The sequence below is a fragment of the Polypterus senegalus genome, chromosome 12 (assembly GCF_016835505.1).
Source record: "Polypterus senegalus isolate Bchr_013 chromosome 12, ASM1683550v1, whole genome shotgun sequence".
In the NCBI taxonomy this organism is placed as follows: Eukaryota; Metazoa; Chordata; class Cladistia; order Polypteriformes; family Polypteridae; genus Polypterus; species Polypterus senegalus.
In genome coordinates this window covers 65,269,463-65,297,163 of record NC_053165.1, presented here as the reverse complement: position 1 = coordinate 65,297,163, position 27,701 = coordinate 65,269,463, and the positions used below count along the sequence as shown (strand labels likewise).

At 41.9% G+C, this 27,701-nt stretch overlaps 1 protein-coding gene across 1 annotated transcript; it reads right to left on the bottom strand.

Moving 5' to 3' along the window:
* Positions 1-616: 616 nt before the first annotated feature.
* On the bottom strand, positions 617-27,359 carry tctn2 (tectonic family member 2). The gene is made up of 18 exons (XM_039772017.1): positions 27,050-27,359; positions 23,835-23,948; positions 21,640-21,716; positions 21,343-21,544; positions 19,070-19,170; positions 17,118-17,317; positions 16,076-16,196; positions 12,923-13,079; positions 12,152-12,265; positions 10,351-10,470; positions 9,562-9,648; positions 8,940-9,029; positions 6,762-6,879; positions 6,051-6,154; positions 4,988-5,138; positions 3,677-3,820; positions 1,244-1,332; positions 617-974 (listed from the first exon to the last, which is right to left on the bottom strand). The coding sequence occupies exons 1-18, from the start codon at positions 27,132-27,134 to the stop codon at positions 853-855; spliced, it is 2,196 nt and encodes a 731-aa protein (XP_039627951.1). The 5' UTR covers positions 27,135-27,359; the 3' UTR covers positions 617-852.
* Positions 27,360-27,701: the final 342 nt, after the last annotated feature.

The window sequence follows — 27,701 nt, the reverse complement described above, 5'->3', positions numbered from 1 at the left end:
CTACCCCACCTGATACCCCTGAGGTCCCCCCTCACACACTCCATCCACTTTCTATAAATGGCTCTTCTCCCCACAGCATTTCCTGCTTTTCTCCTGACATGCCTGCATCACTTTAGCCTTCTTTTCTTACAGATTCCCCCACCTCTGATTCTCTCATTCCTGATCTTATCAAGGATTGTTATTTCACACACATCCTCATTTCTGTGGCATCCAGTTTCCTTTCATTCCCCATTTTAACTGATTCATACCACAGTGTTGGTCTGACCACCTTCACTCGTGTCACATGACACTCCAGATGCGTTTCTCCAGTTCTCCATCTCCCCGTGAGAAGACAACACCCTCACAGTCAGCCTCCTGATCTGCCACTTGTTTAGCTCCACTGGCCAAGATGGCTGCACTTTGTCCATCATCCCCAGCATCTCCAAGTGACAGCGTCCCAGAGAGAATCGGGGGTTTTTTAATTCGCTGGGAAAAGGTGCACCTGGAAAACGTGTTGTGCTCTCATAAGTCAAGGCCGACTTCAGACGGCAGTCCAACGTTTGATGCGAGTCTCACACATACGCACAGGTAGGGAATATGAAAGGGAAAATCTGACTTGTATAAGAAGTGTGTTTTTATTTATCAACTTAATGATAATTTTGTCAAGAAGCAGTGTTTAACATTATAAAAATAGAATAATTCCAATTAATAGAATCTTTATATTAAAGCAAACCATATATACACTACCAAAAATTCAAATATATACAATCTGAAGTCCACACTTTAAAAAATTCAGCCCTTTTTCTGCAATAATACTTTTTTCCAGTGTCATCAGGAAGTTGGAAATATGACATGAAAGTCCAAATGATGAATTCAGAATGTTGAGTTATTCCAGGCCTGGCGAATCTTACTCCAAGGGCTGCCCAGAACAGCAGCCGCAATGAAGAAAAATGTCAGGATCATACCTTTAGCCAATGACATGGAATATGACTCACCTGGTGAGCAAAATAAAATAAAAATAAACTTGTCAGTTTCAATAAAGCCATTGATAGTTTGTTACTCCCTACGACAAATTACATTAAAGCAATCCAAGCGTAATACTTCCTAGTCACAGATGTTACAGTGGACCCCTTCTTTTCAGAGTTCACAGAAATCATTAATCTGGCAGCTCAGAAGGAGGAGGAGGAGGAGGACATTACTGGCAGAATGGGCCTCAGCCGCCTCCAGGCTTGTACTGCTTACCTGCACTTGACAATCTACTCACCCGTATAAAATCTGGTCAAAGGGTAAGCGAGCTGGGGCCAGCACACGTTATTCCGTTCACAGTCATACGCTGTGTAATTTAACTGAAACCTGTACACAATCAGAAAGGAAGACACTCAATCCTGGCAAAAACAGACTTTTTGATTTTGTTCTTTAGTTAATAGAATAGAAAATGAGAGTAGGCACAACAACTCTGGGTTCAGTAAAGGTGATTTAAATGTTATTTGGAAAGCCAGGAAGATGAGGGTAATGAAGAACAAGAAAAGCTTATGACAATGACGGCTCCAGAGGATTGTGAAAGTCCAGCCAATCAAAGTTTTAACTCTTAAAACACAAACATACAGGGGCCTTGCTGAGTCTCTGCTATCACATTCATGGAGGACCTTGCTGTGTCTCTGCCATCACATTCATGGAGGTGCCTTACTGTGTCTCTTCTATCACATTCATGGAGGGCCTTGCTGAGTCTCTGCCAAGATGGGCCTTGCTGTGTCTCTGCCATCACATTCATGGAGGGGCCTTGCTGTGTCTCTGCTATGAATTTCATGGAGGGCCTTGCTGAGTCTCTGCCAAGAGGGGCCTTGCTGTGTCTCTGCTATCACATTCATGGAGGGGTCTTGCTCAGTCTCTGCTAGCACATTCCTGGAGGGGCCTTGCTGTGTCTCTGTCATCACATTCATGGAGGGGCCTTGCTGAGTCTCTGCTATCACATTCATGGAGGGGCCTTGCTGAGTCTCTGCCATCACATTCATGAAGGGCCTTGCTGAGTCTCTGTCAAGAGGGGCCTTGCTGTGTCTCTGCTATTACATTCCTGGAGGGGCCTTGCAGTGTCTCTGCTATCAATTTCATGGAGGGCCTTGCTGAGTCTCTGCCAAGAGGGGCCTTGCTGTGTCTCTGCTATCACATTCATGGAGGGGTCTTGCTCAGTCTCTGCTAGCACATCATGGAGGGCCTTGCCGAGTCTCTGCTAGCACATCATGGAGGGCCTTGCCGAGTCTCTGCTGTCACGTTCATGGAGGAGCCTTGCTGTGTCTCTGCCAAGAGGGGCCTTGCTGTGTCTCTGCTATTACATTCATGGAGGGGACTTGCTGTGTCTCTGCCAAGAGGGGCCTTGCTGTGTCTCTGCTATCACATTCATGGAGGGGCCTTGCTGTGTCTCTCCTATTCAAAATGCTTCTGAAATTCAACATGTCAGTAAAGTTCAAGGGCTGACTGAAGAGTATTCAGACAGCCGTGTGTGTGTGTGTGTGTGGTGCAGATGTAAGGTTGACTGGTTGGTGGCAGAGTTAAGGTCTAGAGCTTGTGACTTAACACCAGTAGCAGGATGAGTTTCTGTGTAGTACTTGAGTTGTGACTGGCTAATCGTTAAACCGTCTGTTGTGACGGCAGCTGCAAGTGCCGTTTTCTGAACTGTTGAATTTGGTGTCAAGTTTGGGAAGAGTGGACGAGAGACGAGAGAATGTAGAATCAAGCAAAGAGAGCAGAGATATTTGGTAGGACATCATCAGGTAGGAGAAGCATTTCAAAAACAGAAAGGTACACATTCTGAGATGAAAACAGCTACAACCACTGCTTTGAAAATACATTCTGTTCTGCACATCTTTGACAAGTTTTGGGGCAACGGCAAGAAGTGTATGAAGAAAGGTCTTTTGAAAAGGCAACAGTTAAGACAGTAGAGGTCATCATGTGCATCACCACCGATTCTTTACTTCCCTCACATGTTAACCATGTCAGAGATGGCTGGGGAGGCGACACGGTCAGGACGGCCAGGGGGAGGGCTTGCGCCTTCCCCAGACCATGTGGGGGCGATTGCCCTGGTTGCTTTGGGGACCACGGGTAGGGAGCTTGGAAGCTCAATCCTGTAGGGGCCCGTGGTCGCCGCCAGGGAGCGCCCCAATGCCCAGAGAGCCCTGGACCTCAGCAGGACCTGGACCTTCCGCCACACCCGGAAGTGCTGGGGGGAAGAAGACTGGGGACACCCGGAGTGCTTCCGGGTGCGCAGCCGGCACTTCGCCAACACAGGGGAGTGTCAGCGGAGAAGTGTTGGGAAGCACCTGGAGCTCGTATGTGTGGATATAAGGGGCCGCCTCCCTCCATTCGACGGCTGGAGTCGGGTGGAAGAAGGACGAAGTCTTGGAGGAGAGGAGTGGAGGCGGACCAGAGACTGAGAGGCCAGGACTTAAAGGGGTGATTGGTGCTGCGGCACTGGGTTTTGTGCCCACTTCTTGTATATGTATATAGTGTAAATAAACGTGTGTGTGGTGAAACCATCATGTCTTCCTGTCTGTGTCCGGGCTGTACCCCACACCCGTTAACTACACAAACTACATGTATGCTATCGAGAGAAGTCATAATATGGCAGACCTTTGACCAATCATTAGTCACCTGTTAAGCCATGTGATCCTCATTTAAAGCCATCTGGAACTTTGAGGCCTACCTGGTTTTTGGGAAAAGCGCAGTGGTATCTATCTTGATAAACGTTACAGAGATGCTCACAGGAAAGGTCTGGACGATGGTGTCATTTAGACAAGTTGCTATACTGGCACCTCCACACTGCAGCTGCCACAGCACAGGGGTGAAGCTGCAGAGAGAACAATTGTCCTTCATTATTCAACATTTGTATCTGGCAGAGCAAAACAAGTCAGAATACACAGCAAGGCTGAGGCTTCTTCAGGTTCATTTGCTGAATGAGAAGTTCACGCACATTCAATACAAACCTCTGCTTTCATTCCATTCTGGACTGAACAGCTGCTCCTTGGGAAACTAAACAAATTGTGCAGTAGCAAGCATCATGAAGCGCAACGCAGCTAAACATCCATCCCTCCATTAGCCAAACCAGTATATCCCAACTACAGGGTCACGGGGGTCTGCTGGAGCCAATCCCAGCCAACACAGGGTGCAAGGCAGGAAACAAACCCCGGGCAGGGCGCCAGCCCACTGCAGGGCATGCACACACACACACACACACACACACACCCACCCACACACTAGGGACAATTTAGAATCGCCAATGCACCTAACCTGCTTGTCTTTGGACTGTGGGAGGAAACTGGAGTGCCTGGAGGAAACCCACGTAAACACGGGGAGAACATGCAAACTCCACGCAGGGAGGACCGCAGCTAAACATAAGTAAGGAAATTTTCTAAAACATTCGGTGGAAGAATGATTGATTTTAATGAAGAGACACCACAGTAACACAAGTATTTCTGAAAAAGCATTAGATCATCAATTTGAACTACACAGATGCATAAACCATGACCCCGATGGTGATCGCTTACCATGATAGTTACAGTCTATCTTTATTCTCATATAACTTAAAACTGCAACAATGACAGAGCTGGAATCTGGATGCTTTATTACAAGCTCTGAAAAAACTGTCATTAAACTATATCTTATAATCATTAGAGCTAAAATCACTGACTACATTTTCCAGTGTGGTTGCCGGTCCCTAAATCTCAAGCGACTTCATACATCTACAGTCCATCACACGTCGTAAGTCCACATCTACAGACTACCTGAGGATCGTTTTTGTTCTTTTCTTCTTGTACCAGCTGTCACGTCCTGCCTTAAGCTAACTGGGCACTAGTGTACTGAAACAGTTTGTTTCGGACGGGTCTCGTGTCATTTATTCCAGCCATCACATTGCATGCATGATAAGAAACATTCCCATTTGTGTCCAACCATCAGAATTTCATCCATAAGCAGCCTTCAGAACACAGCAGGCAGTACTACCAGTCAGAATATTTACCCAGTTTCCACATTTATAATTTCTTGTTGGATGGCTCCTTCCACTGCACCAGTATCAGCAATAAAGATGTGGATATTTAACTGAGAAGGAACAGCTGAACAGCTGCCAGGAAGATCATCAGCTGGTGCAAGAGTCACATTTGATGGCAGACCTGAAATACATTGGGGTAAGGCTTTTAAAACGGACTTTCAATCTCAAGAGTAAGTTTAATATGTTATCAATCCTGGCAGGTCCCTCAGCAGAGTCTACAGTTTGGTGGGTGTGGCAGGGGAGAGTCAGAGCAGGGCCATCAAGAGGGTGTTAGTGGTGCCAGAACACTCCTCTAAGACGGCTGGGTAGTTTGAGTGCTATTGGGACACAGGCTCGTCAGTTTTGGGGAGGGTGACTGATGTTGAAAGACCCAAAATACTGGATGAACCCCAGTTTTCATCGCTGATGAGGAGTCTCACTGCTTCCAAAGATGTAAAGTTAATGCTGTATAACTTCTATAACTTCTATTTAACTTAATCCTGATACTCTGTATGTTCAGTTCATCATAATAACTATTCGTGGTGGCTCTAAAATCTGTACTGACCCCTACTCTCTTTTCTGTTTCTTTTTCCAGTTTCTTTGTGGTGGTGGCCTGCTCCACCTCCACCTACTCAAAGCATCATGATGCTCCAACAATGATGGATGGATTAAAAGGCAGAAGTCTACGTGACCATCATCATCAAGTCCTTCCGTGAGAACCCTAAATCCAAAGAGGACTGTTTCATTTATGTTAGGTAGAATGTCCAGAGGGGACTGGGCGGTCTCATGGTCTGGAATCCCTACAGGTTTTATGTGTTTTGTTTTTTGTTTTTTCTGTCCCCCCTGGCCATTGAACCTTACTCTTATGAAAATGTGCTATATAAATAAATGTTGTTGTTGTTGTATACCTACGAGATATGTTTACAAATCTACATCTGACCATAAAATATCACTGAATTGAATTCTTCAGCTACTGGCTCACAATATGCAGTGTACTTAAATATCAATATATGTACATGCAAAAAAATCTCAACAGTTTAAAAATAAAACTTACTTGTAATATGAAGCCATTGTGAGAGATTAGTAGAATCAGAGTTGCCCATCTTTGCAACCAGTGTTGCAGGAACCAGAGCAGATAATGTGTTTTGAACGCTGTCTCTGTAAAACGAAAAAAGCGAGCAAGGTAAGAGCGAAACAGCCGGACACATTCCACGTGAGCTTCAAAAGGGGCTCAGACGTCTACAGGGCAAATGTTTAGAAGGGTTTTTAAAACCTCCAGTTGGTGAATTTAAAGTGGTCAATGTTAAGTTGTCAAAGATTTAGAGGGTTACAGATGGTGCTGAGTATTTTTAAAAGGTATGTCTTCTATTTCCAGACAAAGTCCAAGTTCAGATTTACTGTCAAGTGTTCTACACAACATTACTTGTAAGGCAATCACATGAAATAGCAGATTATTAGGGTGAAGTTGGGTATGGAAACTGTGCTAAAGAATGAGGAGGTCTGAGCCCGGACTAGCGGTGACTGCATGTCTGTGTGTCGTCTGTCATGCGGTGTGGTTCAGTAGTCACAGACCGAGTGCTGGGCCTGATGACTGTTGGACAGTCAGGAGTACAGCTGATATCAGACAACACTGTATTACTAACGTTTGACACCAAAAACATCTGTGTAATTTTATCTTGATGAGCCACTTGATTCCTACTTATTTTGATTTCTATTTTAATTTATACAATGTATGGACTTAAAAGATTTATGACACGATACATACCTCAGGTAAGTACAGTTTGTAAAATTTTGTTGGCTTAATTGCAGCAGACATCCTGTTATTGAATCCTGTCTAAACAGAACTGCTGTAGTTTTAGCATTGGAGCAAAGTCCATTTCCCACTAAATAAATAAAAACAAGAAAAACAAATTATGATATATTTCTATCCAGTTTTACACACCTAAAATGAAAACTGTGATGCCACTATGTTCTTTACATAGGGAATGAATATTGTCATGCACAAGCGAAGAGGGAGTGTGTTGGGGGCTCCAATCAGAAAAGCTCACTGGGGATGGGTTATGAAGCACACTGCTAACTAGTTTGAGACTGGAGGAGGAGCCTACGGAAGAGCTGTGACCTCACTTCTGGAGTCTCCCTTCCTGTGCCTTCCCTCTATTAACACTGTGACAGGTGGGAGTCAGTGTTCGTGCTTGAACCAGCGACTGCTGGAGTCCCACTAGCCTACAGGAGCACAGCCTTTTCCCAAAGCAACAACTGACTTCCACAAAGAGTTTAGTATTTTTTTGCTGCCTTTGCTTTATTAGCCTCTCTGCTAAAAATGGGAGACCCCAACACACTTCATCATGTTGTGTCCCATTTCTGTCTACTATACATAATGTATATATATTTAAAGTTGTGAGTATGCAAAACACAGAGTTTATTCTTGTATTATTACTTATTATTGTATTCTTTATTTTTTATTATTTGTCTCCTCCTCCTTCTTCTTAATACTGTTACTATTTCATATCCTTATGATTTATCATTTAGGTAATGATGGCCGGTAATTTAACCAACAAAAGTGGATTCTTAAACAATACTGGAAGGCAGAGAATGCTGACAACGTTGGACAGAAATGGGCTGAACAATCTGACACACCTCCACCAAGCAGACAAACAATTTGCAGAATACACAATAAATCTGATGAAGCTGGGTCCATCTGTAATGCTCCAAAGAGTGGTCAACCGGTCGTTGTTACCACCCAGGAAAATGAAATGTAAGTGAGTCAGGCATTTACGAAGAGCCCTAAAAAAGCAAAACAAACCACTTCTATTGATTTACGCATTTCCTGTAGATGTTCAGAGTCATCTAATGCAATATTTAAGCTTTATATATGTATCAGCCAAAATTGATTCATGGATTATTAGATGTTGATCCAGATGACCATTTACAATTCTGCAAAGTGGTTCTGAATGAAGAAACACAAGGCAATGGCAATTACCCAACAGGTGGATAGGATGACAAGGGTCAGTGAAATGGCCACCACGATCACCAGACCTCACCCCAATGGACTTCTTTTGGGGCTTTATCAAAGCCTTTTCACAAAAAACACTTACTGTGGATGATGCATTTCACAACATAAGAGAAGCTTTTCAAGAAACTGGTGACAATAAAGAACTCTGTGCAAAAGTGTGCTTGAGTGTAGCAAGTAGACTACTAGAATGCCCAAGTCTCCAAAAACACAATCCCTAAAGTGAAGTATTGAAGTGGCAGCATAATTTTGTGTGGATGCCTTTTTATGTGCAGGTACAGGGAACCTTGTTAAGACTGATGGAAGAATGGATGGAATTGAATTTGGAAGAAAACCAACTGAGAAGTCAAGGCTTGGGAGATGTTTCACTTTTCAGTTAGAAAATGATCTCAAGCACCAGGCCGAGAAGATACCAGAATGGCTCAAAAACAAACAAATGAATGTCCTACTATGGCCCAGTCCAAGTCCTGGTCTCAACTCCACTGACAGCCAATGAGACAACTGCACTCCAGAGGTGCCATCTAACCAATCTGAATTATGAATGGGACAAAATGACTTTGAGCAGTAGGCAAAGCTGGGGCAGGCTGACGCCAAAAGACTTAAGGCCGTTATTGCAGCTCCACTAAATATTGATGTGAGACCTTATAGTTACATAAGCAGCATTTTTCTATTTTTTAATTTTTCTATAAATATACTTTTGACAAGTTATTTACTTTTCTGTTAAAAATAAACAGTGAGAACACTTAGGTAGTCAATAAAAATACTCTTTGGAGGAACATGTCTATGAACGGTGAGGACTTAAATACTTATGTAAGGCCCTGTAAATATTATTTAGTATGTTAGGAGTGGCAGTGCCTAAAACATATCCTGTACATGCATTTCTGGTTTGAAAAATTATCAAAATTTGTTGGATTTTCAAAGTCAAAGAAGTACCAGGTTCCCAAAGGTTTAGAGTAGTCCTGTTAATTTTGCCAGTTCCACTTTGAAGGTTTCCAGCTATAACAGGTTTGCCAATCTGATAACCTGGAAAAAAAAAAAAAATACCTACAGCATTAGATTGTACATTCTTACCTCATTACCAAGTCACATTTCTTTTATGCAATCATGTTTTTCAAATTAAGAATTTTGTAGTTTTATGTATCAAGTAGTGTAAGGTTAGTTGAAAATGTCCCATAGTCCTCCTGCTGCTTCCAGCTTCTATGCACTTGCCGTATGCATCATCACATTTGTGACATCAGCAAGTATGGTGTGTGATTTCTTGCCAAATACAGAGTTGAATGAGAGACTGATTTGGACTGAATATTAGTGTCTTGCATCACAAAAGTGTGTGAAATGTTTTGTGATGCAGAAGCTAATTTGCAAAAACAAAAAGTATTATTAAAATGCAGTTAAAGACAACTAAAACTGGAGGCATTTCTGCGGCGGCCTAATCACTACTCAGTGTCTCTTGTTCAATATTTTGAAAGAGGACTGGAGATTCCATGTGATGCAAAACCAGTGGCCGATGTGAACCCTGGCATGTTAGCCATCTTGAAGAAGCACCACCTGAACTCACCTGGATTTCCTGATTTAGGTAACGCGACTGGATTTCCTCTCAGAAAGGCCGCACTGAACATCCGAGTCAACCAGATGGGTGATGGAGCTAAAAAACAGAGCAGTAGGAGAAATGTTATTAAATTTAAATTACAGTTTATATAATAAGTGTACACTTCAGAAGCTAAGTAGAAAATGTATAATACAATTACAGAAAAGGGAAGCCTACCGTTTTCTACAGGGTGCAGACACACAATGACACTTTTTTTTGGAGGGCATTGCATGTTCTTAAAAGTTGGCCGAGACACCTCCACATTTTTTTTTGGTCAAAATGTTCATTCTTCTTATTAGTTTATCCTTCAAGCATATTCTTAATATGGACAATATTATAGTTTTCTGCTCTGTGAACATATTAGCTGCCTCAAACTGTCCACCCTGTCCCTAATCCCATCTACCATATTCCTTACTTTCGTTATCCTCAACTTCTTTAAAATATTTGATTTCCTGGCCCATGTTTGCCTCTCAAACTGGGGACCACTGAGCATCTGATCCTAAGTCAATCTGCTGTCAGACCCTTTAATTATAAAGACCTTGAACAATAAACAGACTACTCCAAATGCTCCAGGGAGACCTCCATACATCCATTTTATGAACCAGTGTGTACAACAATGACCTGAGCACCAGTCCTAGCAGAAAGCAATTGATCTGAGGTGCTGTATTAGGGACCGTTTCTACACTGGCCTGTTAGCCATAGAGACGAGTGTTGCCTTTTCTTACAAAACAAATGAGAGCCAAGGGAAAAAAAACTCACCGGTTAAATTCACGCAGACAGTTGCAAGACTGTGAACCACAGTTACATTTTCAAGATAAGTTCCACTCCAAAAGAAAGTGTAATCCATGGATAATGAGACATTTTTGCAAGACAGGGATGCTGTTGAATAAAGGAGACAAGTGTAAATTTACCAATAAGCTAAGCGTCACAACACTCATCACTTCATGATTACATTTTATTCAAACGCCACTCATCACCTACGTCTCAATCCGAAGTCAGTTCACATTCATACAATTTGAACCACAGCCAGAGAGGAACCACAACTCTGTCCAACATAAAATGTCCAAAGTCAATGTTAGTCTGTGCTTGCCAGTAGAACTACTAAAAAAATATATATATATATATATAGATATGTATATGCAAATGAGGACACAGGGAGGCAAAAAAAGTACAAAGAGCACAACCACCTCAATAATTAGCAGTATGTGCAATAATATTCTTAAGTCCGGGTCATAGAGACCCACTGGGTGTAAGGCACCAGTCCATCACACACGCACACACAGTTTGGGCCAATTTGGAACTGCCAATTTACCTAACCTTGTGGCAAAGTGAGGTCCAGGGCTGCTTGGCATTTTAAATAAATAATTGCTGCATTTGCTTCTTTGTGTGTGTGGGGGGGCATGGTATTGTGGCAATTGGTTCCTGTGTGTGATACAGGAGTGGACAGCCCTGCACTTAGTGCACAGGTGAAAAAAAGGGAAGCACAAGTGCGAGAAGGTCGAGAAAAAGAAAAGACGGAGGTTAAAGAGAGGCAGAAGAGGACAGGAGGTGGAAGGAGCCGGTGCGAGCGAGCAGATGGGAGCAGCCTTGAGGGAGAGAAGGCAGGCACTGGGGGTGGGGGTTTGGGGGGAGGAGGCTTGGAGGAGAGAAAGCAGGCACTGGGAAGGCACCCATGGATGCTTGGAGGAGAGCTCCAATGAGAGCACCATGGCCGTTGGGGCCCCAAGCCTAGGTCCAGAGAGGGAGCCAGGCCTTAGCCATGAGACGGCAGGGACCCAGACCTGCGGAAGATCAGCTGTGCCTGTCAGTAGGGCGACTCCTCTGCTGCAAGGCCCGTATGGGATAAGCAGAGAAGCCACCAGTGAGGAAGACGACACCGGGCTTTTTTTTTGTAACAACAGTTTCCTGCCAGTTTAGTTTTAGTGTTTAATAAATATTTATTGGGATTACTTTAACCCCCACTTCAACTTTTGTTTTTATGGGATTTTTAAAAAAAATATTTTCTCAGTACTGCACTTTTTGAACACTTGTTTTGGACTTGGTTTTTTAATAAAAGCAGTGATCACTTTTACACCATCCCCTTGCCTCGTGTGTGTTGTGTCCTCATCTGCCATGCTCATCCAGTTATGTTATCTACGAGGTCGGGTTCATGGGGTTCCCAAAAATGAAGAGGGAGCAAGGAGCTGACCCACACCGTCACAAACCTGCACGTCTCTGGGGATGTGAGAGAAGAGTCAGAGTACCCACAAAACAACCAACACAGTCATGGGGAGAACACACATACTCCATAAGAATAAAGTCCACGTATGGGATATGAAGCCAGGAGCCTGGACCTGTCAGGTAGGAGGATATACTTCAACATCTTTAATTGTCTCATGCAAAACGCTAAATGAATGCTTTTTCTGGACATTTGAAAACTAATATTCAGGAATAAAGAGCAATCAATTATGCCATTTTAGTTTAATTTTCCCAGAATACACAACTGTACCTCTCTAGTGCATAAAGTTGTACAGATAAATGAAACGGCTTAAAAAATGTCCTGTTAAAGCAAAACTCTTACCAACACTGGGCACAGGCTGCTGGGCTGGATTAAGCAATGTTACACTGCTGGGATTAGAAACAAAACCAGTCAGGTCAGTTACCAAGCGCTCCGTTGGTGTGATGGTGACAGTACCTGAAAGGGAACACAATATAGGTGGAAAGATGACATCTCCCCTGTTTTAGAAATCACCGCTTTACTAAAGAAGCAGACCACCAGCCTCCCCTCTGGTTTTAATGCATATCTATACCCAAAACCCATTTGTTTAACCCGTCACCATTAATTTTACTTGAATTGCAGATGAAGGCTCACATTTGAGATTCGCAACTGAATGCCCCCTGCCAGACCCCCTCCAACCCCATTACCTGTTGGTCTGCCTGCCTGCCATTGACAGCACTTTTCCCTGAATGGCATTTGCAGACAGGGGCATCCTGTTTCAAACCTCAAGGGTGAGTCTTCAGCACCATATCATGGCTAACTCTTTGACTAAATGGAGACTCAGCTCATAGAACGCCACATGAGACTGCGTTGTCATCTTGGGTCATCAATCACCAGATATGCAAGTAAGGTGTTAAGGAGGAAGATGAGTAACTTTTGAGTGTTTTTGATCAGATTGCTATAGTGAAAGCACAGGCTACCTGGCACAATGATGACACATTTACTAAAATCAACACACAATTCTAAGTATTTTCTAGTCCAGTCTGTGTTGCTCTTATCTCTGTGAATGAGAAATCTCCTCCAGCTCAAGTGAATATGCAGTGTTGGCAAATCCAGAGGACTCTATTTACATACCTCCTTGTCCATTTGCGAGTATAAGGTTTAAACTTGAAGTCTGGATACAAAGGGATGGATTTGCGTCACAAGACACAAATAACAACCTACAAGTGGCATTGAAGTTCTGGAGGTAAGCCACAGGGGCGTTCGTCAAACACGGACCGTTCACAGACTGCTGGAATAACAATGGAAACAAACACGTTAGGCCTTTAAATTCACATAGATTAGGAATTGTATACAGCAGTCTAACACATAAAACATGTTATTGGAAGGAATGGAGATAAATCTGCAATCTTATATATGCAGCAGAACTTTAATTGTCTCAGTAAATAAAGAAATATAAAACACAGCAACAACACACACAAGAGCTACAAAAAAGAAGAAAGAATCTAACTTGACTAAAGATATGTGAGCAGTAGGTGAGGCACTAGAAAGTCACACTGCCATTGGTATAAAGGTGCCCTGCAGCGTTTCCTGACGCACTTCTGCTAAAGAATTTGTTGGCTCAAGGTCCTCAATGCTAGTGTGTCAGACTGAGGGTTTGCAATAGACGTATCACCAACATAAAGGACACAAAGAAACAAAAAAATGCCTCAGGTTCCCAGAGACCGGAAAAGGGTAGGCGACCCAGCAGGTGCCAGACGATTGACTCTTTCTCTTTCTCTCATGGAAAAGAGGGTTTATGAAAGGACGGCAAAAGATTGCAAGATCTTCTAGATAGTGCGTGGTAGCAATGAGTATCTACCTTTCAGCAGCGGGGACCAAAGGAGACCTTTAAAGGACAGGTGGCTTGGAGCCAGACAGTGACACACGACTGTGGCGTACCTTTAAATTGGAGAACTGCCTTGGAGACGCACACAAGGGACTCTACAAGTGAGTTTAGGCCTGGATTCTATTTAGTCAAAGTAGGACACCCCCCTCGATCTCAAAAGTGATTCCAGGGCTTAAACAGAAGTAACACAGTGAGGGGATTTAAAACAAATGCATTCTGGTGTTGAGAGGAGAATGAAGGGTGGTGTCTTGTGATACAAAATTGTTTACTTGTCATTCAGCCAGCATATTTATATTAATGGCCCTGTAGGGCGTGTCCCACATCCTTGAATTCCAACACAGAAGTCAAAAAATTAATAGGAACAAAGAAAAGGCTTAAACACAAAACCTAAAGTCCAGAGAAGAGCTACGGGGGATGAGTTATGAGGAAAGATTAAAAGAGCAAAGCCTTTTCAGTTTGAGCAAAAGGAGATGAAGAGGAAACGTGATTGAAGTGTTTAAAATTATGAAGGGAATCAGCCCAGTGGATCGAGACTGTGGCTGTAAAATAAGTTCATCAAGAACACGGGGACACAGTTGGAAACTTGTTAGGGGGAAATTACACACAAACAATAGGAAGTTTTTCTTTACACAAAGAACGAAAAGACACTTGGAATAAGCGACCAAGTAGTGTGGTAGACAGTAAGACTTTAGGGACTTTCAAAAATCGACTTGATGTTTTTTTAGAAGAATTAGGTGGATAGGACTGTCAAGCTTTGTTGGGCTGAATGACCTGTTTTTTGTCCAGATTGTTTTAATATTCTAAAGAAATAATCCAGGGGAAGAGCAAAGAACAGCAAAATACAAAAAACAATAAACAACCCTGAGGACCTAACTGAACAGATGTAACCCTGGGCCACTAAGTTGTGCACATTTGTCCTGCTCACCTTTAACTGCTATTGGCTCTCCTTCCTCTCTCTCTCTGACCGCCTAAGCTCTTTTTGTCCGTAGCATCCCAACAGCAAGCTCCCTGAGCAACAGAAGCCAGGCCCTTTTATATCCTGCCACGTCTCCAGTACCCAGCCATTGGCACTCCCAAGGTCCTGGATGACATAATCGGTCTGTGGTGTCACATGGGTAGACCTCCCCCTAGTGGCACATGAGGCTTTTGCAGGATTACCTCACTGTATGGGTGTACTGTAGAGGGCCAAATTGATTGTAGTTTTTGAGGCAACAACACGTCTCCCCTATCAGACTGGAGAAGATCAAACCCCAAACATAGGACTTCTATTATTGCTGCATGCCATTGGAAGTGGCAAGTCAAATTTTCAAGTTCCCAATGGCAAGGTTTAACTGGAATGCCCCCAACAAGTCAGATTTCCTACCAACCGTACCAACCCCATCCACAAAATCCAAAATGGCTGCACTGTGCATCAACAGAAGTTAGAGCTGCAGTTTATCATATGATTTATTTGCATGTCTGCCTGCTTGTGTCTCATTAAACCAGTTGGACACACAGAGACCATAAAGCTACGGTATTTGGATGTGCAAAACACAATGTAAGGCGTTGTTCAGTAGTTGTCTGTATTCTGAAAGGGTGAGCACAACGAAAGTTTCCCTGGAGACATACATACATATTGTTTTTCCAAATATATTACAGGAACTCAGTCAACTCGGGTAAGACGTCATTCCCAGCTCTGACATCCTACTTCTGAGATAGATGGAACACATGACCTCCTGCTGTGATGGTGGTCAGTAAGGGTACTGCTATCGAGACTAAATTCACACACGTTTGTGGTTTTTAAAAGCACATAATTGGCTTTCGACCTGCACAAGTGGATGTCACTGTTCCTGGACTAGCTGTTGTTCATTGTGAATCCATCCTTTCAGCAGCAATTCAGGAAGTAAAAGCTTCCTTTGTAAGCAGAGTTTCAATTTGCAATTCAATTCTGAGAACAAAACACTGTGGACTGGACAATGGTCATAGGAAAGCAAAACACTGAGAGTATAGTGTTTGCAATCGCCTATACCAGGGTTCAATGGGGAAAAAAAAGATGATAGTCTGTCAGTTTTGGGGGGTGGGGGGTATGGTCGGTGTGTGGGGTGGGACAGACATCTTAAATGCCACATTGTCTAACACTTCTGATTGAAACTATGAATACATAATTTGAACCTTATGAATGTTGTTACATGAAATGGTTAGGAAAAGACTCAAGTAAGAGGGCATTCAAATAGTTAAAAGGTACTGAAATAAACACTCAAGTCAAGCAATTGCTAATGTGTTTGTGAACACGATGGCATACACTACAGGACGTAATAATACAGTTTTTATTGCCATGCTGACACACAACAGTACTCATTGCAGCACTCTCTGGCATCAGATAAAAATAAAAACAAATGTCGTTAACAGCTCATTGTTACCTGTGGAATGGTGAAATACTGGCTGCCTGCCGTTATAACAGGATCTCCTTGCTTATAGCCATTAGGCATCACAGGCCCAGGTAAGAGCGAAACCCGAAATGAAGGGGTTTGTGTTATGTTGCTTAAAGAAAGAAAGAAAGAAAAAGAGAAATAATAGGTAATCAACTGCAACTGCACTCCGCTCAGTCAGTCAAGTCCAACTAGTTAACTACCTTTTAGTTATATGTTTAAAACATTAACAATAGGCCTAACATTCACATCATCATTTGGTTTAGCAGAATGGAAAATAGTGGCTATTTTAATAATGTTCAAATGGAAAATTTTAACCAGTTTATTTTTAAAAGTGATGTGTTTTATACATTTCTTTTATTAATCACCATAATGACAGAGGTGGTGCAGACTTGGAAATATCCTGAGGTCCATCTGAAGAGCTGAGCTGCTGGACACAAGAGCCTGGGGCAGCTCTTCCTTTGCAGAGACTCAGGCCCTTTAATTTTAATATGTACGACAAGCTCCACAGAGTGTTGCTAATGATCACTAGCAACAAACTCCTGAACAAGCTGATCAGGAAGGACCACTGACTCGGACTCAATGGATTCTGCAGCGGCAAAGGTTGTCATGCAAAATCAGAGGCCATCTTGACTAATGCTGCCCACTCTCAACAGTAGCATGGAGCACCTGCAGTCAGTGGCCCAATCCACCACAGTGTTCCATGGGACACCCACGTTTTGCACCCAACCTGCAGCCTGCTGTGTTCTTCCATTAAAATGTTTCAGAATGTTTAACATGGCACGGTCAAGACCACTTAAACCAGCTGAAGGTAGCAAGAGTCCTAACCCTGGCAGTACTGGGCAAGCACGAGGCAGAAGGCAGCCCTGGGAGGACACGAGTCTATCACAGAGCTCTTGTGCACAATAAATAAATTGGTCAAATATGAAAGATAAGCATACTGCGTTCAAAATCGCATCTAATCTGTTGCAGGTTAAATACCGGTATGTTGTGTTCAAATTTGCTTACAATATAATAACAATTATCAACTTACACAACTGCCCCTTGGTAGAAGAGACCAAGGAAAGGAGAGTTATCAAGCGATGATTGGACACAAAGAAATGGAAACCAATCAGGCGCAGTACTTGCATTCTGGGCCGAGCACAGCTGGTCAAAGAGGGGAGTGACGTTCCCACCAAACACGCCGGCATAGCAATAGGCGCTGAAGAGCAATTTAAGGTTTGAATTACAATCCTAAAGGGAAAAAGAAAAAACGCAAAATGAACAGCTTGGAAGGATTTGTAAGAAATTTTTAACTTATAATAAGAACAATACTAAGCAAATGCTGTCTGGCAGCTGAGCCAGCTACTGAAAACACGTAAGTTTGAATCAAGGTGTAACAGAGAGCAAATGCAATAAAAGCTGCCAATTATAATTTAACTATCACAACTGTCACATTCAAAACATGTCTGAGTCCAAACAGAATCCCATGCAGCTGTCAACTTCAATTCTGCACGTGTTACTTAGACGTCCAACAGCATTATGGATAACATTTATATTAAATCTTTTCACTTCTTATGGTCTGAATTCATATATGGTAAAAACTAAATATTTATTCACTTTATAATTCTGAAACCTTCATTCAAAATTTAGTTATACGGAAAGGGTACAAAGTCAAACATTTTAACTGGTAATAATGTTTTTAAAAAAAAACTTTTGCAACTGGTAGCTATCAACAAATGAGTAATAACAAATTTAAACAAGCTTCATTTACTTATAAATTTAAATATATTTAAAATATATATTTTAAAATGCTAATGTCTGTGAGTCTATTCGTAGCAGAATTCTCAGCAAAGGGACCTGGGGTGTGTGTGACTGTGTGTGTATTATAGTCACGTGATCACAAAACCAAATGACATGGTGGAAAGAAAAAGAAGAGCAGCAACATCTGCCTAGTATCAAGTTAAGAGGCCAACATTATGAGATGTCCGCAATAACAATAAAATGAAGAAGAGCAGTAACATCTGCCGAGTTTCAGATAAATCGCAAAGACCAATTCCATGATGTGGAATACTGCCTTAATCATAAAAAGAAGAAGAACAATGACACCTGCTGAGGGTCAAGTGTGAGGTACAGAATGCAAAAGATGGAGATGGAGAAGTGCATGCTAACATTCGAAAAGATCAATGACATGTTCAGAATTCATAACTAAGTATGAGTTCATACATGTGAAAACAGCTGTAAGTTTAATGTTGTTTACATGTAGCCTTTTGTTTTGACACCCAACCCTCTCTTAACTTAAAAGGCTCATTAAACTACCTTCTCTACCTTATAAAAACAACATCTTATTTTAAAATTATTGATCATCGGAATTCAGACTTCATTAAACATGTATAAAGGACAGCAATGTGACCTGTCTCTGAGTGTTTACAGCTAAGAGATTGTAAATTAAACTGAAAACTATTATAATGGCATGGAGGAAGAGCATCTGCTGAGCATTAAGCAAATCAAGGTGCTAAAAGTAAGAAAGAATAATGAAACAGTAGAAGACAATATAGTGAAGCACATAGCCAAGTAAGAAGTAATCCTCAATATACAGCAAGTGAGCAGCAAGCAAACACAGTGGATCACAGGCATCAAAGACAGTCATGGAATATAAAATGCAAACATGACAACTAGACGGAAACGCATGACATCAAACGAGAAGATGATCAGATACTCTGAACTTTCAACAATATGCCAGCATAATGATTTTACACTGTTAGATCAATGTCTGCCTGAAGAGCACGAGTTAGGAAAATGACATCACTAAGGAAGCTGTATTTGTAATGGTGAAAACAGAATCTGTTGTCAAACTGCAAAATGTCAGCTTGGTGTAAATGAACAACTAGACGTAATGTTTTTTTCTTTCTTATTTTTCTTGCATTTTATTTTAGGTCCACATGCTTTAATAGTACAGAATGAGTTTGAGCCCTGAAGCCTACACAAGGTAAAAACTTCAAATACCTGATCACAGCAGCAGCGGATGTCACAGGCCCCAGCTGTTAAGTTACAAGGACATGAGCCAAGAGGCTGGTAGACTTGGTTAGGGATCACCGTTGCATTTCCTACACATTATAAACAAAAAACATTATCACATACAAAACGGCAGATTACTCAGACTCAGAAAATAGCAAAGCTGGTGTGTATTTAGCAGTGAAAGGGGATGGATTTTTGTCATTGTTTTTTTAATTCCAAAATTTTAAAATATGAAATTTTCTCAGGCCCAATTAACTAAATTTAGGGTTGTGGGGTCTCTGGAGCCCATCTCAACAGTTTAGATTACCCTGAGGTGCACGTCTTTGGGGAAATGAAATTAAACCACATAACTGGAGAAATGCCCATGGAGACAGCAGGAGAGTGTGCAGACCCCACAAGGACAGAAGCTGGGGGGTTGCTGGAGCCATCAGGCAGCAGTGCAAAGAAGAGCAGAACTATTCCTCATAACTTTTAAAGTATTCACTAATCAACAACAGTATTAATAATCAAAATAAAATAAGTTCAGTTGACAACATTGCTATGAAAAATATAAAACCTGTGGTCCAACTTACATTTGTACAATTCAGTGCTATAAACAGTGTACAGATATCTCAAAATCTGCACCCCACAACTTGATAAAATAGCAATAAACTGCTTTTGAAGAAAAAGAAAAACTGGATGTGAGGGTCAGTAGGCTTTGCGCCCCAGGAATCAAATTACTCAAACTATTCTATAACACTTCAGTAATTATTTACTGTCCTGATGCTGATATTTCTGATCATAAAATAGGACATTACAATAGCAATTGATTGAAGAATTCATAATTAATTGCAGAATTACAGTTTTTGAGGGTTCTTCTAGAGCAGTGGTTCCCAACCTTTTTGTTGGCCATGCCCCACGTAGGCCTCTCTAAAGTCATGATGCCCCCCATTGTAACATATACCTTATTCTTATTATTACTTATTCAAAAAGTGAACTCCTTCTCACATGGAGGAAGCCCATAATGTCATTAATTTGATCTAAACAAGATTCCAAAGAACATGGAAACAAAAGAGGGAAAGAATAGTTAAAGTTTTGACAAAAAAGTCACTAAGAAGTTGTGAAAAAAATAATAATGTGAATAATAATATGAAGTAATATGAAAATACAGCAAATACAGTTTTGAAAACATAATAAGTGACATGATATTCATAGATATAAAATAACTTAAATGACAGATTTTTCTGTAATATTTTGATCATTTTATATTTTTGTTATATTGCAAAATTTTATAATCATTGTTACAATTCATATTATTTTAATGGTAAAAACGATTTCTAAGTAGAAAAACCCAAGCCGGTTGTAAAATCATAAATTAAAGGCTTCTTCACCATCCCTTCTATGTTTATATAAATATATAAATGTCTCTGTAAAAAATAATAATTATTTATTTTTTTTCTATTATTTTTAACAGTGAATTTCTGTTTTTTGACATTTTAAAAATTGTTTAACGTACCTAAATTCTCGAATTGCCCCGTAAAAAATCAAATTGCCCCCCAGTGGGGCGTGCGACCCACGTTGGGAATCACCACTCTAGAGTGCCTCTTTCTTTCGACTCAAAAACTAATCAGTACATCGTCATCTCATAACAGGCTCAAGTTTCGAGTTTGGTATTTATCAGCCCAGCCGTTTTAGCTCTAAACCATCCACAAGAAACTGTGACACTCACCGATCATGGAGATATCATGTTTTCAGGATCAGTGGACCCTAAAATGTCCAGATCTGTTGCAAACCGGAGATCGAAATTTTTGACAAATCAAAAGCTTTCGCTCCTCCCCAAATAGACAATAGGTTAGGGTGGGGGAGGGCACAAAGCACAAAATATAAATAAATCCTGTAAGCAATGCATTGAGACACATAACAACTTGCACAAAAAATACCAGATGCTGCCTGAAACCTTTGTTTACCCAAATTGAAAGCCCAGGCCGACTGCAGGCTGTGTGTGCAGCTTACACCTATACCCCGTGTCTTTGCGTCATTTAGCTTCACTGGCACTCTGAATTGTAGCGAGTGTCCCCAGTGACAGACTGAGGCTCCTGCCTCGCACTTGATGCCTCCAAGATATGCTGAGCCACTGGAATGTCCCCTATAAAGGTGTCCTGCGTTAGCAGGATAGGAATACGAATCATCTAAAGTTTCCAAACAAGTGACATTTGTATTTCTATACCATAGTATTCTCAAATCGAGGAGAGCAGATTTGGGTTGGCGCAGCAGTAGCCTACCTGAAATAACCATATTTGAAGAGGATAGGGCAAAGATTTCCGCTTGAACCAGCAAAACCGCCACCACGGCGCCACCAAGACACGCAGTAACCTGCACACTTTCGACGACACACAAAGGCTGCAAACAGCAATCGGTCTGAGAGGAGTTGGCGTCACAGAGCTGAAGAGACCGAGTCAAGTGGACAGTGACCTTCATGAAGCTCTAATAGGCAAGAAGCAAACCAGGATTGAAGTCAGAGCCTGCAACTGATGATTCAAATGCAATAAAAAAAAAAAAAAAAATCTAAAAAGTCTTGCCTGGTCTCCACTCAGTTCACTTGTCACTTGCCACTGCACCGGGCTGCTTTGTGCGCATGAAGGGGCTGGCATCTGACCTGTGAAGATATAAACAATCAAGTAGTGCACGTACAAGCTCAAGGTCCCCTGATGCTCCGTGTTTGTGTTTCCTTCACACGTCTTCACTCAGACAACATTATTAACTTTAGAAACCTCAGCCGACTGACAGCTGTGGGTCCCCAGAGGTTTATTTGTCTCCAGGATTTTGTTTTCTGGAGTTTTTATTTTCTCCTCCTCTGTTTCCATCTGGCCACAGCTATTGTTAACAAAAAAAAAATCAATCACCTCATCATCATCATCTGTAGAAGACACAGTTAGTAGTTTAGCATATTTACAGTTGATGTTCTTATTACTAGTATAGTATCTGTTTTGCGTATGGTTTGAGGTAATTGGCAATCAGATCTTTCTTTCACGTAACGCACTCAATGTACACATAAATACATTTTTATTATTACTTTTTCTCTCAGCTTGTGCCGTTTGCTTTTTACCAGATAGGCCTTCTTGTCGGATGGTCAGGACTCTGCAGCATAGGTGGGCCTTTCCAAGGAGGTTGATCATCTGCACCTAAGCAGCACTCACTTTACCTGGCAGTTCCTCGAGGTGTTTTTTGGAGACCCCCGTCAAGCAGTTCCCAGGTGCGACCAGAATGATGAGACTTTTGTGTTCCACATATGTAAAATCTAAGTCTTGACGTTTTTGGATTTGCCAAGTTTTTGACTGAGACGATTGTGTGATGTGGAATGGCAATGCTGAGGATTAGACATCACCTGCTGTTTCTGTTATGGAGACTTAAGTCCAGTCGGTTGACTCCAATCACGTGATCACTATTCATAACCATGTCGTGCATATTCTCCACCTTAGGTTGGTTGAACTTCCCAATGATAAGGTACTGGGAGGCCAAGCTAATGGAGCGCTGACCTGTGCAGGTTGCCATGCTTGGTATTAATGAGTGGAATCTTTTGGCACTAGCACTGAGCATCCACCATCAATAAGACTAATGTGCTCTTCTTGTCACTGCCACATCCTCCACTTGCTATTCAGACTGTTGTTCTGATGATCGCCTTGTTTTTTTTCATTGATTAGTGAACCTGTCATCCTGCTCCTGATGGCCTCGGCACCGGATGTTGTTGTCTGGAAACGAGTATTGAGCCTGAAGTATCGGCAATTGATAATATTTTATTATTAAGTAACGCAAAGATATTGGTGGTCCAATTACTCAAAGGAAGGGTAGCAGGGATTAGTTTTCTCCCCAGTTTGCCTAAAACTAAACCAGAACACAGGCATCTGAGAAAAATGCATCTGTGGAATAAAAGTCAAGGAATGTTACGCTGCAACTATGTAATGTAGAGGTGAGACCGCATCTGGAGTCCTGTGTGCAGCTCTGGTCACCACAGTACAAGACACACATTACAGCACTTGAGGCTGTGCAGAGGAGAGCAACCATGTGCATGATGGGACTTGAGGACACAGCCTAATGTGAAAGACTCAGAGAATTAAACCTCTCGGGAACCTAATCCTCAAAGGTCTTGATAAAGAAGACCCAGCAGAATTCTCAGCAAAGTGACCTGTGGTGTGTGTGTGTGTGTGTGTGTATGTGTGTTACAGCCACGTCAACATAAAACCAAATGACATGGTGGAAACAAAAAGAAGAGCAGCAACATCTGCTGAGTGTCAAGTAAGTCACTGAGGCCTGAGACATTATGTGATGTGATGAGGAACACCAAGAAGAATTCTTTCAGCTTAAGGGTGGATCACAGACAGGAGGACACCAGAGATGAGTAGAATGTGTGTTTAGTACTGAAGCCAGGAAGCACTTCTTTATATGAAGAGTTGTGGGAATCGGGAACAAACCACCGAGACGTGGGCTTGAAGCAGAAACCTGGACCTGAATGAGATATTGGGACAGCTTGGCTATTAGCTAAACAAATGCAAGGTCTCCTCTGGTTTTTCTCAAATTTCTTACATTCTTGTGCTTTTCTATGAATATCCCACATAAACATGGAGAGGTGAAACCACATTAAGTGCGACAGAATCAAACTGCATCTCATCACTAAAGAGAAAGTCATGAACCTTACATATGACATTTATTTTAGATATGGTGAACATTTCAAATATGACCCCCAACAATATAAAACATTTAGAATTAATAGTCATACCTGTGCTTAATGAAGGTGCAGCAACTGTCACCGTGAACGTGACCCCCACCACATTTCCAGACAGCACGGAAAACACGGTGGGTTCAGAAGCGACAATAAAAGGAGGCTGAAACACTGGCCACAAAGGGAAGAAATGCCAAGTTAGTCCTCTGGTTAAGCCATGTTAAAAACATTAAAAAAACTTTTCATTTGTAACCTCGAGTCCAGATGATGAGCTCACTTGACTTCAACAAAAAACAAACGTTTATTTACACTTCATTCTGAAAATCTGAACGGTGTGAGCAAATTAAATGGTCAGCACCACTATCTATGAGATTCACTCCTGGCACGCTGAAGCAGTTCTCCATTGTCTTGTCTCTTACTGGAAAAACTCTGGAGGCTGTGCATTGATTGGATAGTGACGATGGCCTATTTGCATACACCAAGATAGAGTGAATACACAGGAATCATTGGTAAAGATTCCTATCTTTATATATAATACGTTACTGTGGCTGTTTGTTTGTCTGGCCAGGATTTTAAATCACCTGTAGCTCACAAACCGTTTGACCTATTGACCTGAAATTTGGTCCACATATACTACGTGACGTCTACTGTCCGCTTTCGGGGTGATGATTGACCGCCAAGGTTATTCCTCTGTTTATTTTATTTTACTGTAGAATCAACTCTCGGCAGCGGCCAGCAGGGTGGTCGTGTGGCACATGAGTACGGGCGCCGTTCTCATCCCTACCACCTTCGTCATCACTTCCCGTACCTCTTCATATCTTAAATAATTTGTGAGGCAGATTGAACACTTCAGTGAAAGCTTAAGTGAAAAATTAAAGTAAACGTACTAAGTAATTACAACACAAACACTGACTTGATCAGTTTTAACGTAAAAAGATGCCGACGAAAGAAAAGAAGAAGCAGCCACTAGCGTGGAGAAGAGAAGAGCTGCTCAGGAAGCAGCAAGCGCATCAACCTCTGAGCAAATGAATGGTAAACGTACAGAGAAAGAGCAGGAAAACTAGAAATGGTCAAGTCAAGTGTATTCACGGCATGTTACTGGTTCACAGAAAATCATTACGACAATGTATCTCTTGCATTGCCAAAATGCTTCAGTGGCCTTTAACAGGTCCTACTTTTTGACAGCCACTCTCCCCAGCCTTGACTCTCTAAGAAGACAAGAAAAAAAAAAAAAACTCTCAGTTTCATTGAATTTTATGATTATATGGAGATTGTCAATTGATTTTGTTATTTTTAAAGGACACAAACGTGTTACGGATCTGCTTTGGTAAGGCTATATAACTAGGCGGTCACCATCACCAAAAGGTTTAAACAGACACGTAGAGGGCATGTAATGGTAGCTTAAATAATAATATCATTATGTAAATAAAATGTGTTTTTTCTTTAGAAAAGGATTAAATGCAATGAATAAATAAAAAGTACAACCTGATTTCCATTAGTTTTCTGTAATAGCATCCCTCAAAAGCATATTTTTCTGAGACAGACCGCCCTCATTGACATTCTCAAATTGTAAATTTGTTTTGTATCCAAAACCTCCGCACTTCGCTGTCCCCAGTTCTTGCTCCTCTTCTGTGTTTATGGGTTTCAATGCGCAGGTCTGGCAGGGAAGATTCTACTCAAAGCAAAGGGTGTGGCATGGGCGCCATTTAGAGCTTCACCTAGAGCAGCAAATACGCTAGAGCCAGCTCTGGATAAAGCAGTAGTTAGAAAACACAAATGGGGCCGGGTGAGCGTGACCAGAACACTTTTGTGGAGGTTTCCTGCCATGTTCTTGGCACTACGATATACAGTCAGTCATGACATCTTTACACCCTGAATTGCTTTAAGGTGGTTTGACAAAAGATGGAGGGAAAGACTGTGGATGAATTGTGATACTGAGATACAAATGACAAATTATAAATCAGGCAGATATTTGACTACTTGATGGAATGAATAAAGCGGGGCAGAAGAACTCCTACTCTGTTCAGTCCTTGCAGCTGGGTCGTGGGGTCCAGTGGTTGTCAGGCATTTATGGATCTTGACTTTGCTGACGATGCTGTGATCTTTGCCGAGTCAATGGAGGCTCTGATCGGGGCGCTCAAGAGACCGAGTGAGGAGTCTGAGTGTCTGGGCTTGTGAGTGTCCTGAATAAAAACCAAAGATCCAGGCTTTTAATAACTTCTTGGGCACATCCATCAGCAGTGTGTCAGTTTGCGGAGAGAGTGTCGACCTTGTCGAGAGGTTTACTTACCTCAGCAGTGACATTCATGTCTCTGGTGACTCTCCCTATGAAGTCAGTAGACAGATTGGGAGAGCATGGGGTGGTCATGAGGTCACTGGACAGGAGTGTGGCGCTCCCGATATCTATGCAGAAGAACAAAGGTCCAAGTCTTTAGAGTCCTGGTGCTTCCTGTCTGGCTATATGTTTGTGAGACATGGACGTGATCCAGTGACCTGAGATGAAGACTGGACTCCTTTGGTACTGTGTCTCTCCAGAAAATCCTTGGGTACCGCTGGTTTGAGTTTATGTTGCTCATGGAGGCAAATTACCTGCATTGGGAGGGAGTGTCAGTTACGTTACTACGGCCATATGGTGCGATTCCCCGAGGGTGATCTGCTCACAGGGGACGCCCACGTTAACACCTGGCTGCCACAGATAGAGGGTCATTTTCAGAAGGTGTGACTGGACCGCGTGTCAGCCTAGGGAATTGCCAACCAGGATCCCGAGCTGATTCGTCGTGTGGTGGGTGTGACAACATGCTGTACCAGTGCATGCTCCCCAACCTGACCTGAAGAACTCGAGTAGAGTCAATTAGATGCAGCATACAGTAAACTCATAACTCTAACAGCGACATAAACTATTCTGTGTTAAAACTAACCACACGAAGCCGTCTTTTTTTATTTAGTGCAAAATGGGTCCTAAGACAAGGTGACGAACAAGATATTAGGGAATACCATCGTATTTAGGAAAAGGCAGAAACTGAGAGACAGCAGTTCATCGTAGATAATACGTGGGCGCCTTATTCACGAAACGTGTACGGATATCCAAAGAAAAACGAAACAATTCTATGACTTCTTGCGTGCACGTACATCAAATTTAGCAAGGGGTCGTATTATACGTGTTAACAAAATATGACAAGAGACAGTAAAATTCGATGTACGCTAAATGCTACCGTTAAGAAAAGACCATTAAATACCCAGAAATATTTTGTAATAAATCACAAGATACTTACCCGCACTTCCTTCAGCGAATATATTGAGTGATGGTAGGGAAACCGAAATAAATGCCACTAAAAAAATTGAAAGTTTTCGGTTCATGGCAGCGACCCGCTCGTACAAAAAAAAAAACCAAAAACACTACGAATGCGTAAACAGCGCTAGACAACAACGTCGCAAGACCATGTTTAGTACATGATTTATATATATATATATGTTTAATGTGTATAATGCATTCACTATGTTTTACAGATTAAGAACGCATTCGCACTGTATGTGAAAACCCCATGGCAACGAAAAGCGACACCGTCATAAGCCAGTTCATTCGCAAAGCATGCTGGGAATACGAGTAACCGTTGATTGGCAGCGCATGCTGGGAGTTTGAGTGCCCGCTCACTCGTAGAGCATGCTGGGAATGCGAGTGCCACACTGCGCGCACGTTTGCATTTTACCATCCATATGAAGAATGAACGAAGAACGCGGAGAGGTGCAGACGCTGGAAAGGGTAAAGGAAGCGCAGGAGGAAATTAAACCTTTAGGGCACGTAATAGCATAACCAAATACTAAAGGAACCAAATGGCTTGTTATGAAAGAAGTGAATAAATCGTTTCAAATGTGTACAGCCAGCGAACAATCTATTTCAAAGGACAGAATTAAGTAGAATCGGTG

Bases quoted from the DNA above. Each gene is read 5' to 3' on its own strand.
- tctn2 (XM_039772017.1), bottom strand. From the start codon at position 27,134: ATGAACCGAAAACTTTCAATTTTTTTAGTGGCATTTATTTCGGTTTCC. The intron at 17,318-19,069 runs GTATTTGAAGTT...TTTTCCCTTTAG, and splicing joins TCCGCTGCTGCTGTGATCAG to GATTGTAATTCAAACCTTAA. The intron at 9,649-10,350 runs GTGAGTTTTTTT...TCTGTTTTTTAG, and splicing joins TGTCTGCGTGAATTTAACCG to CTCCATCACCCATCTGGTTG.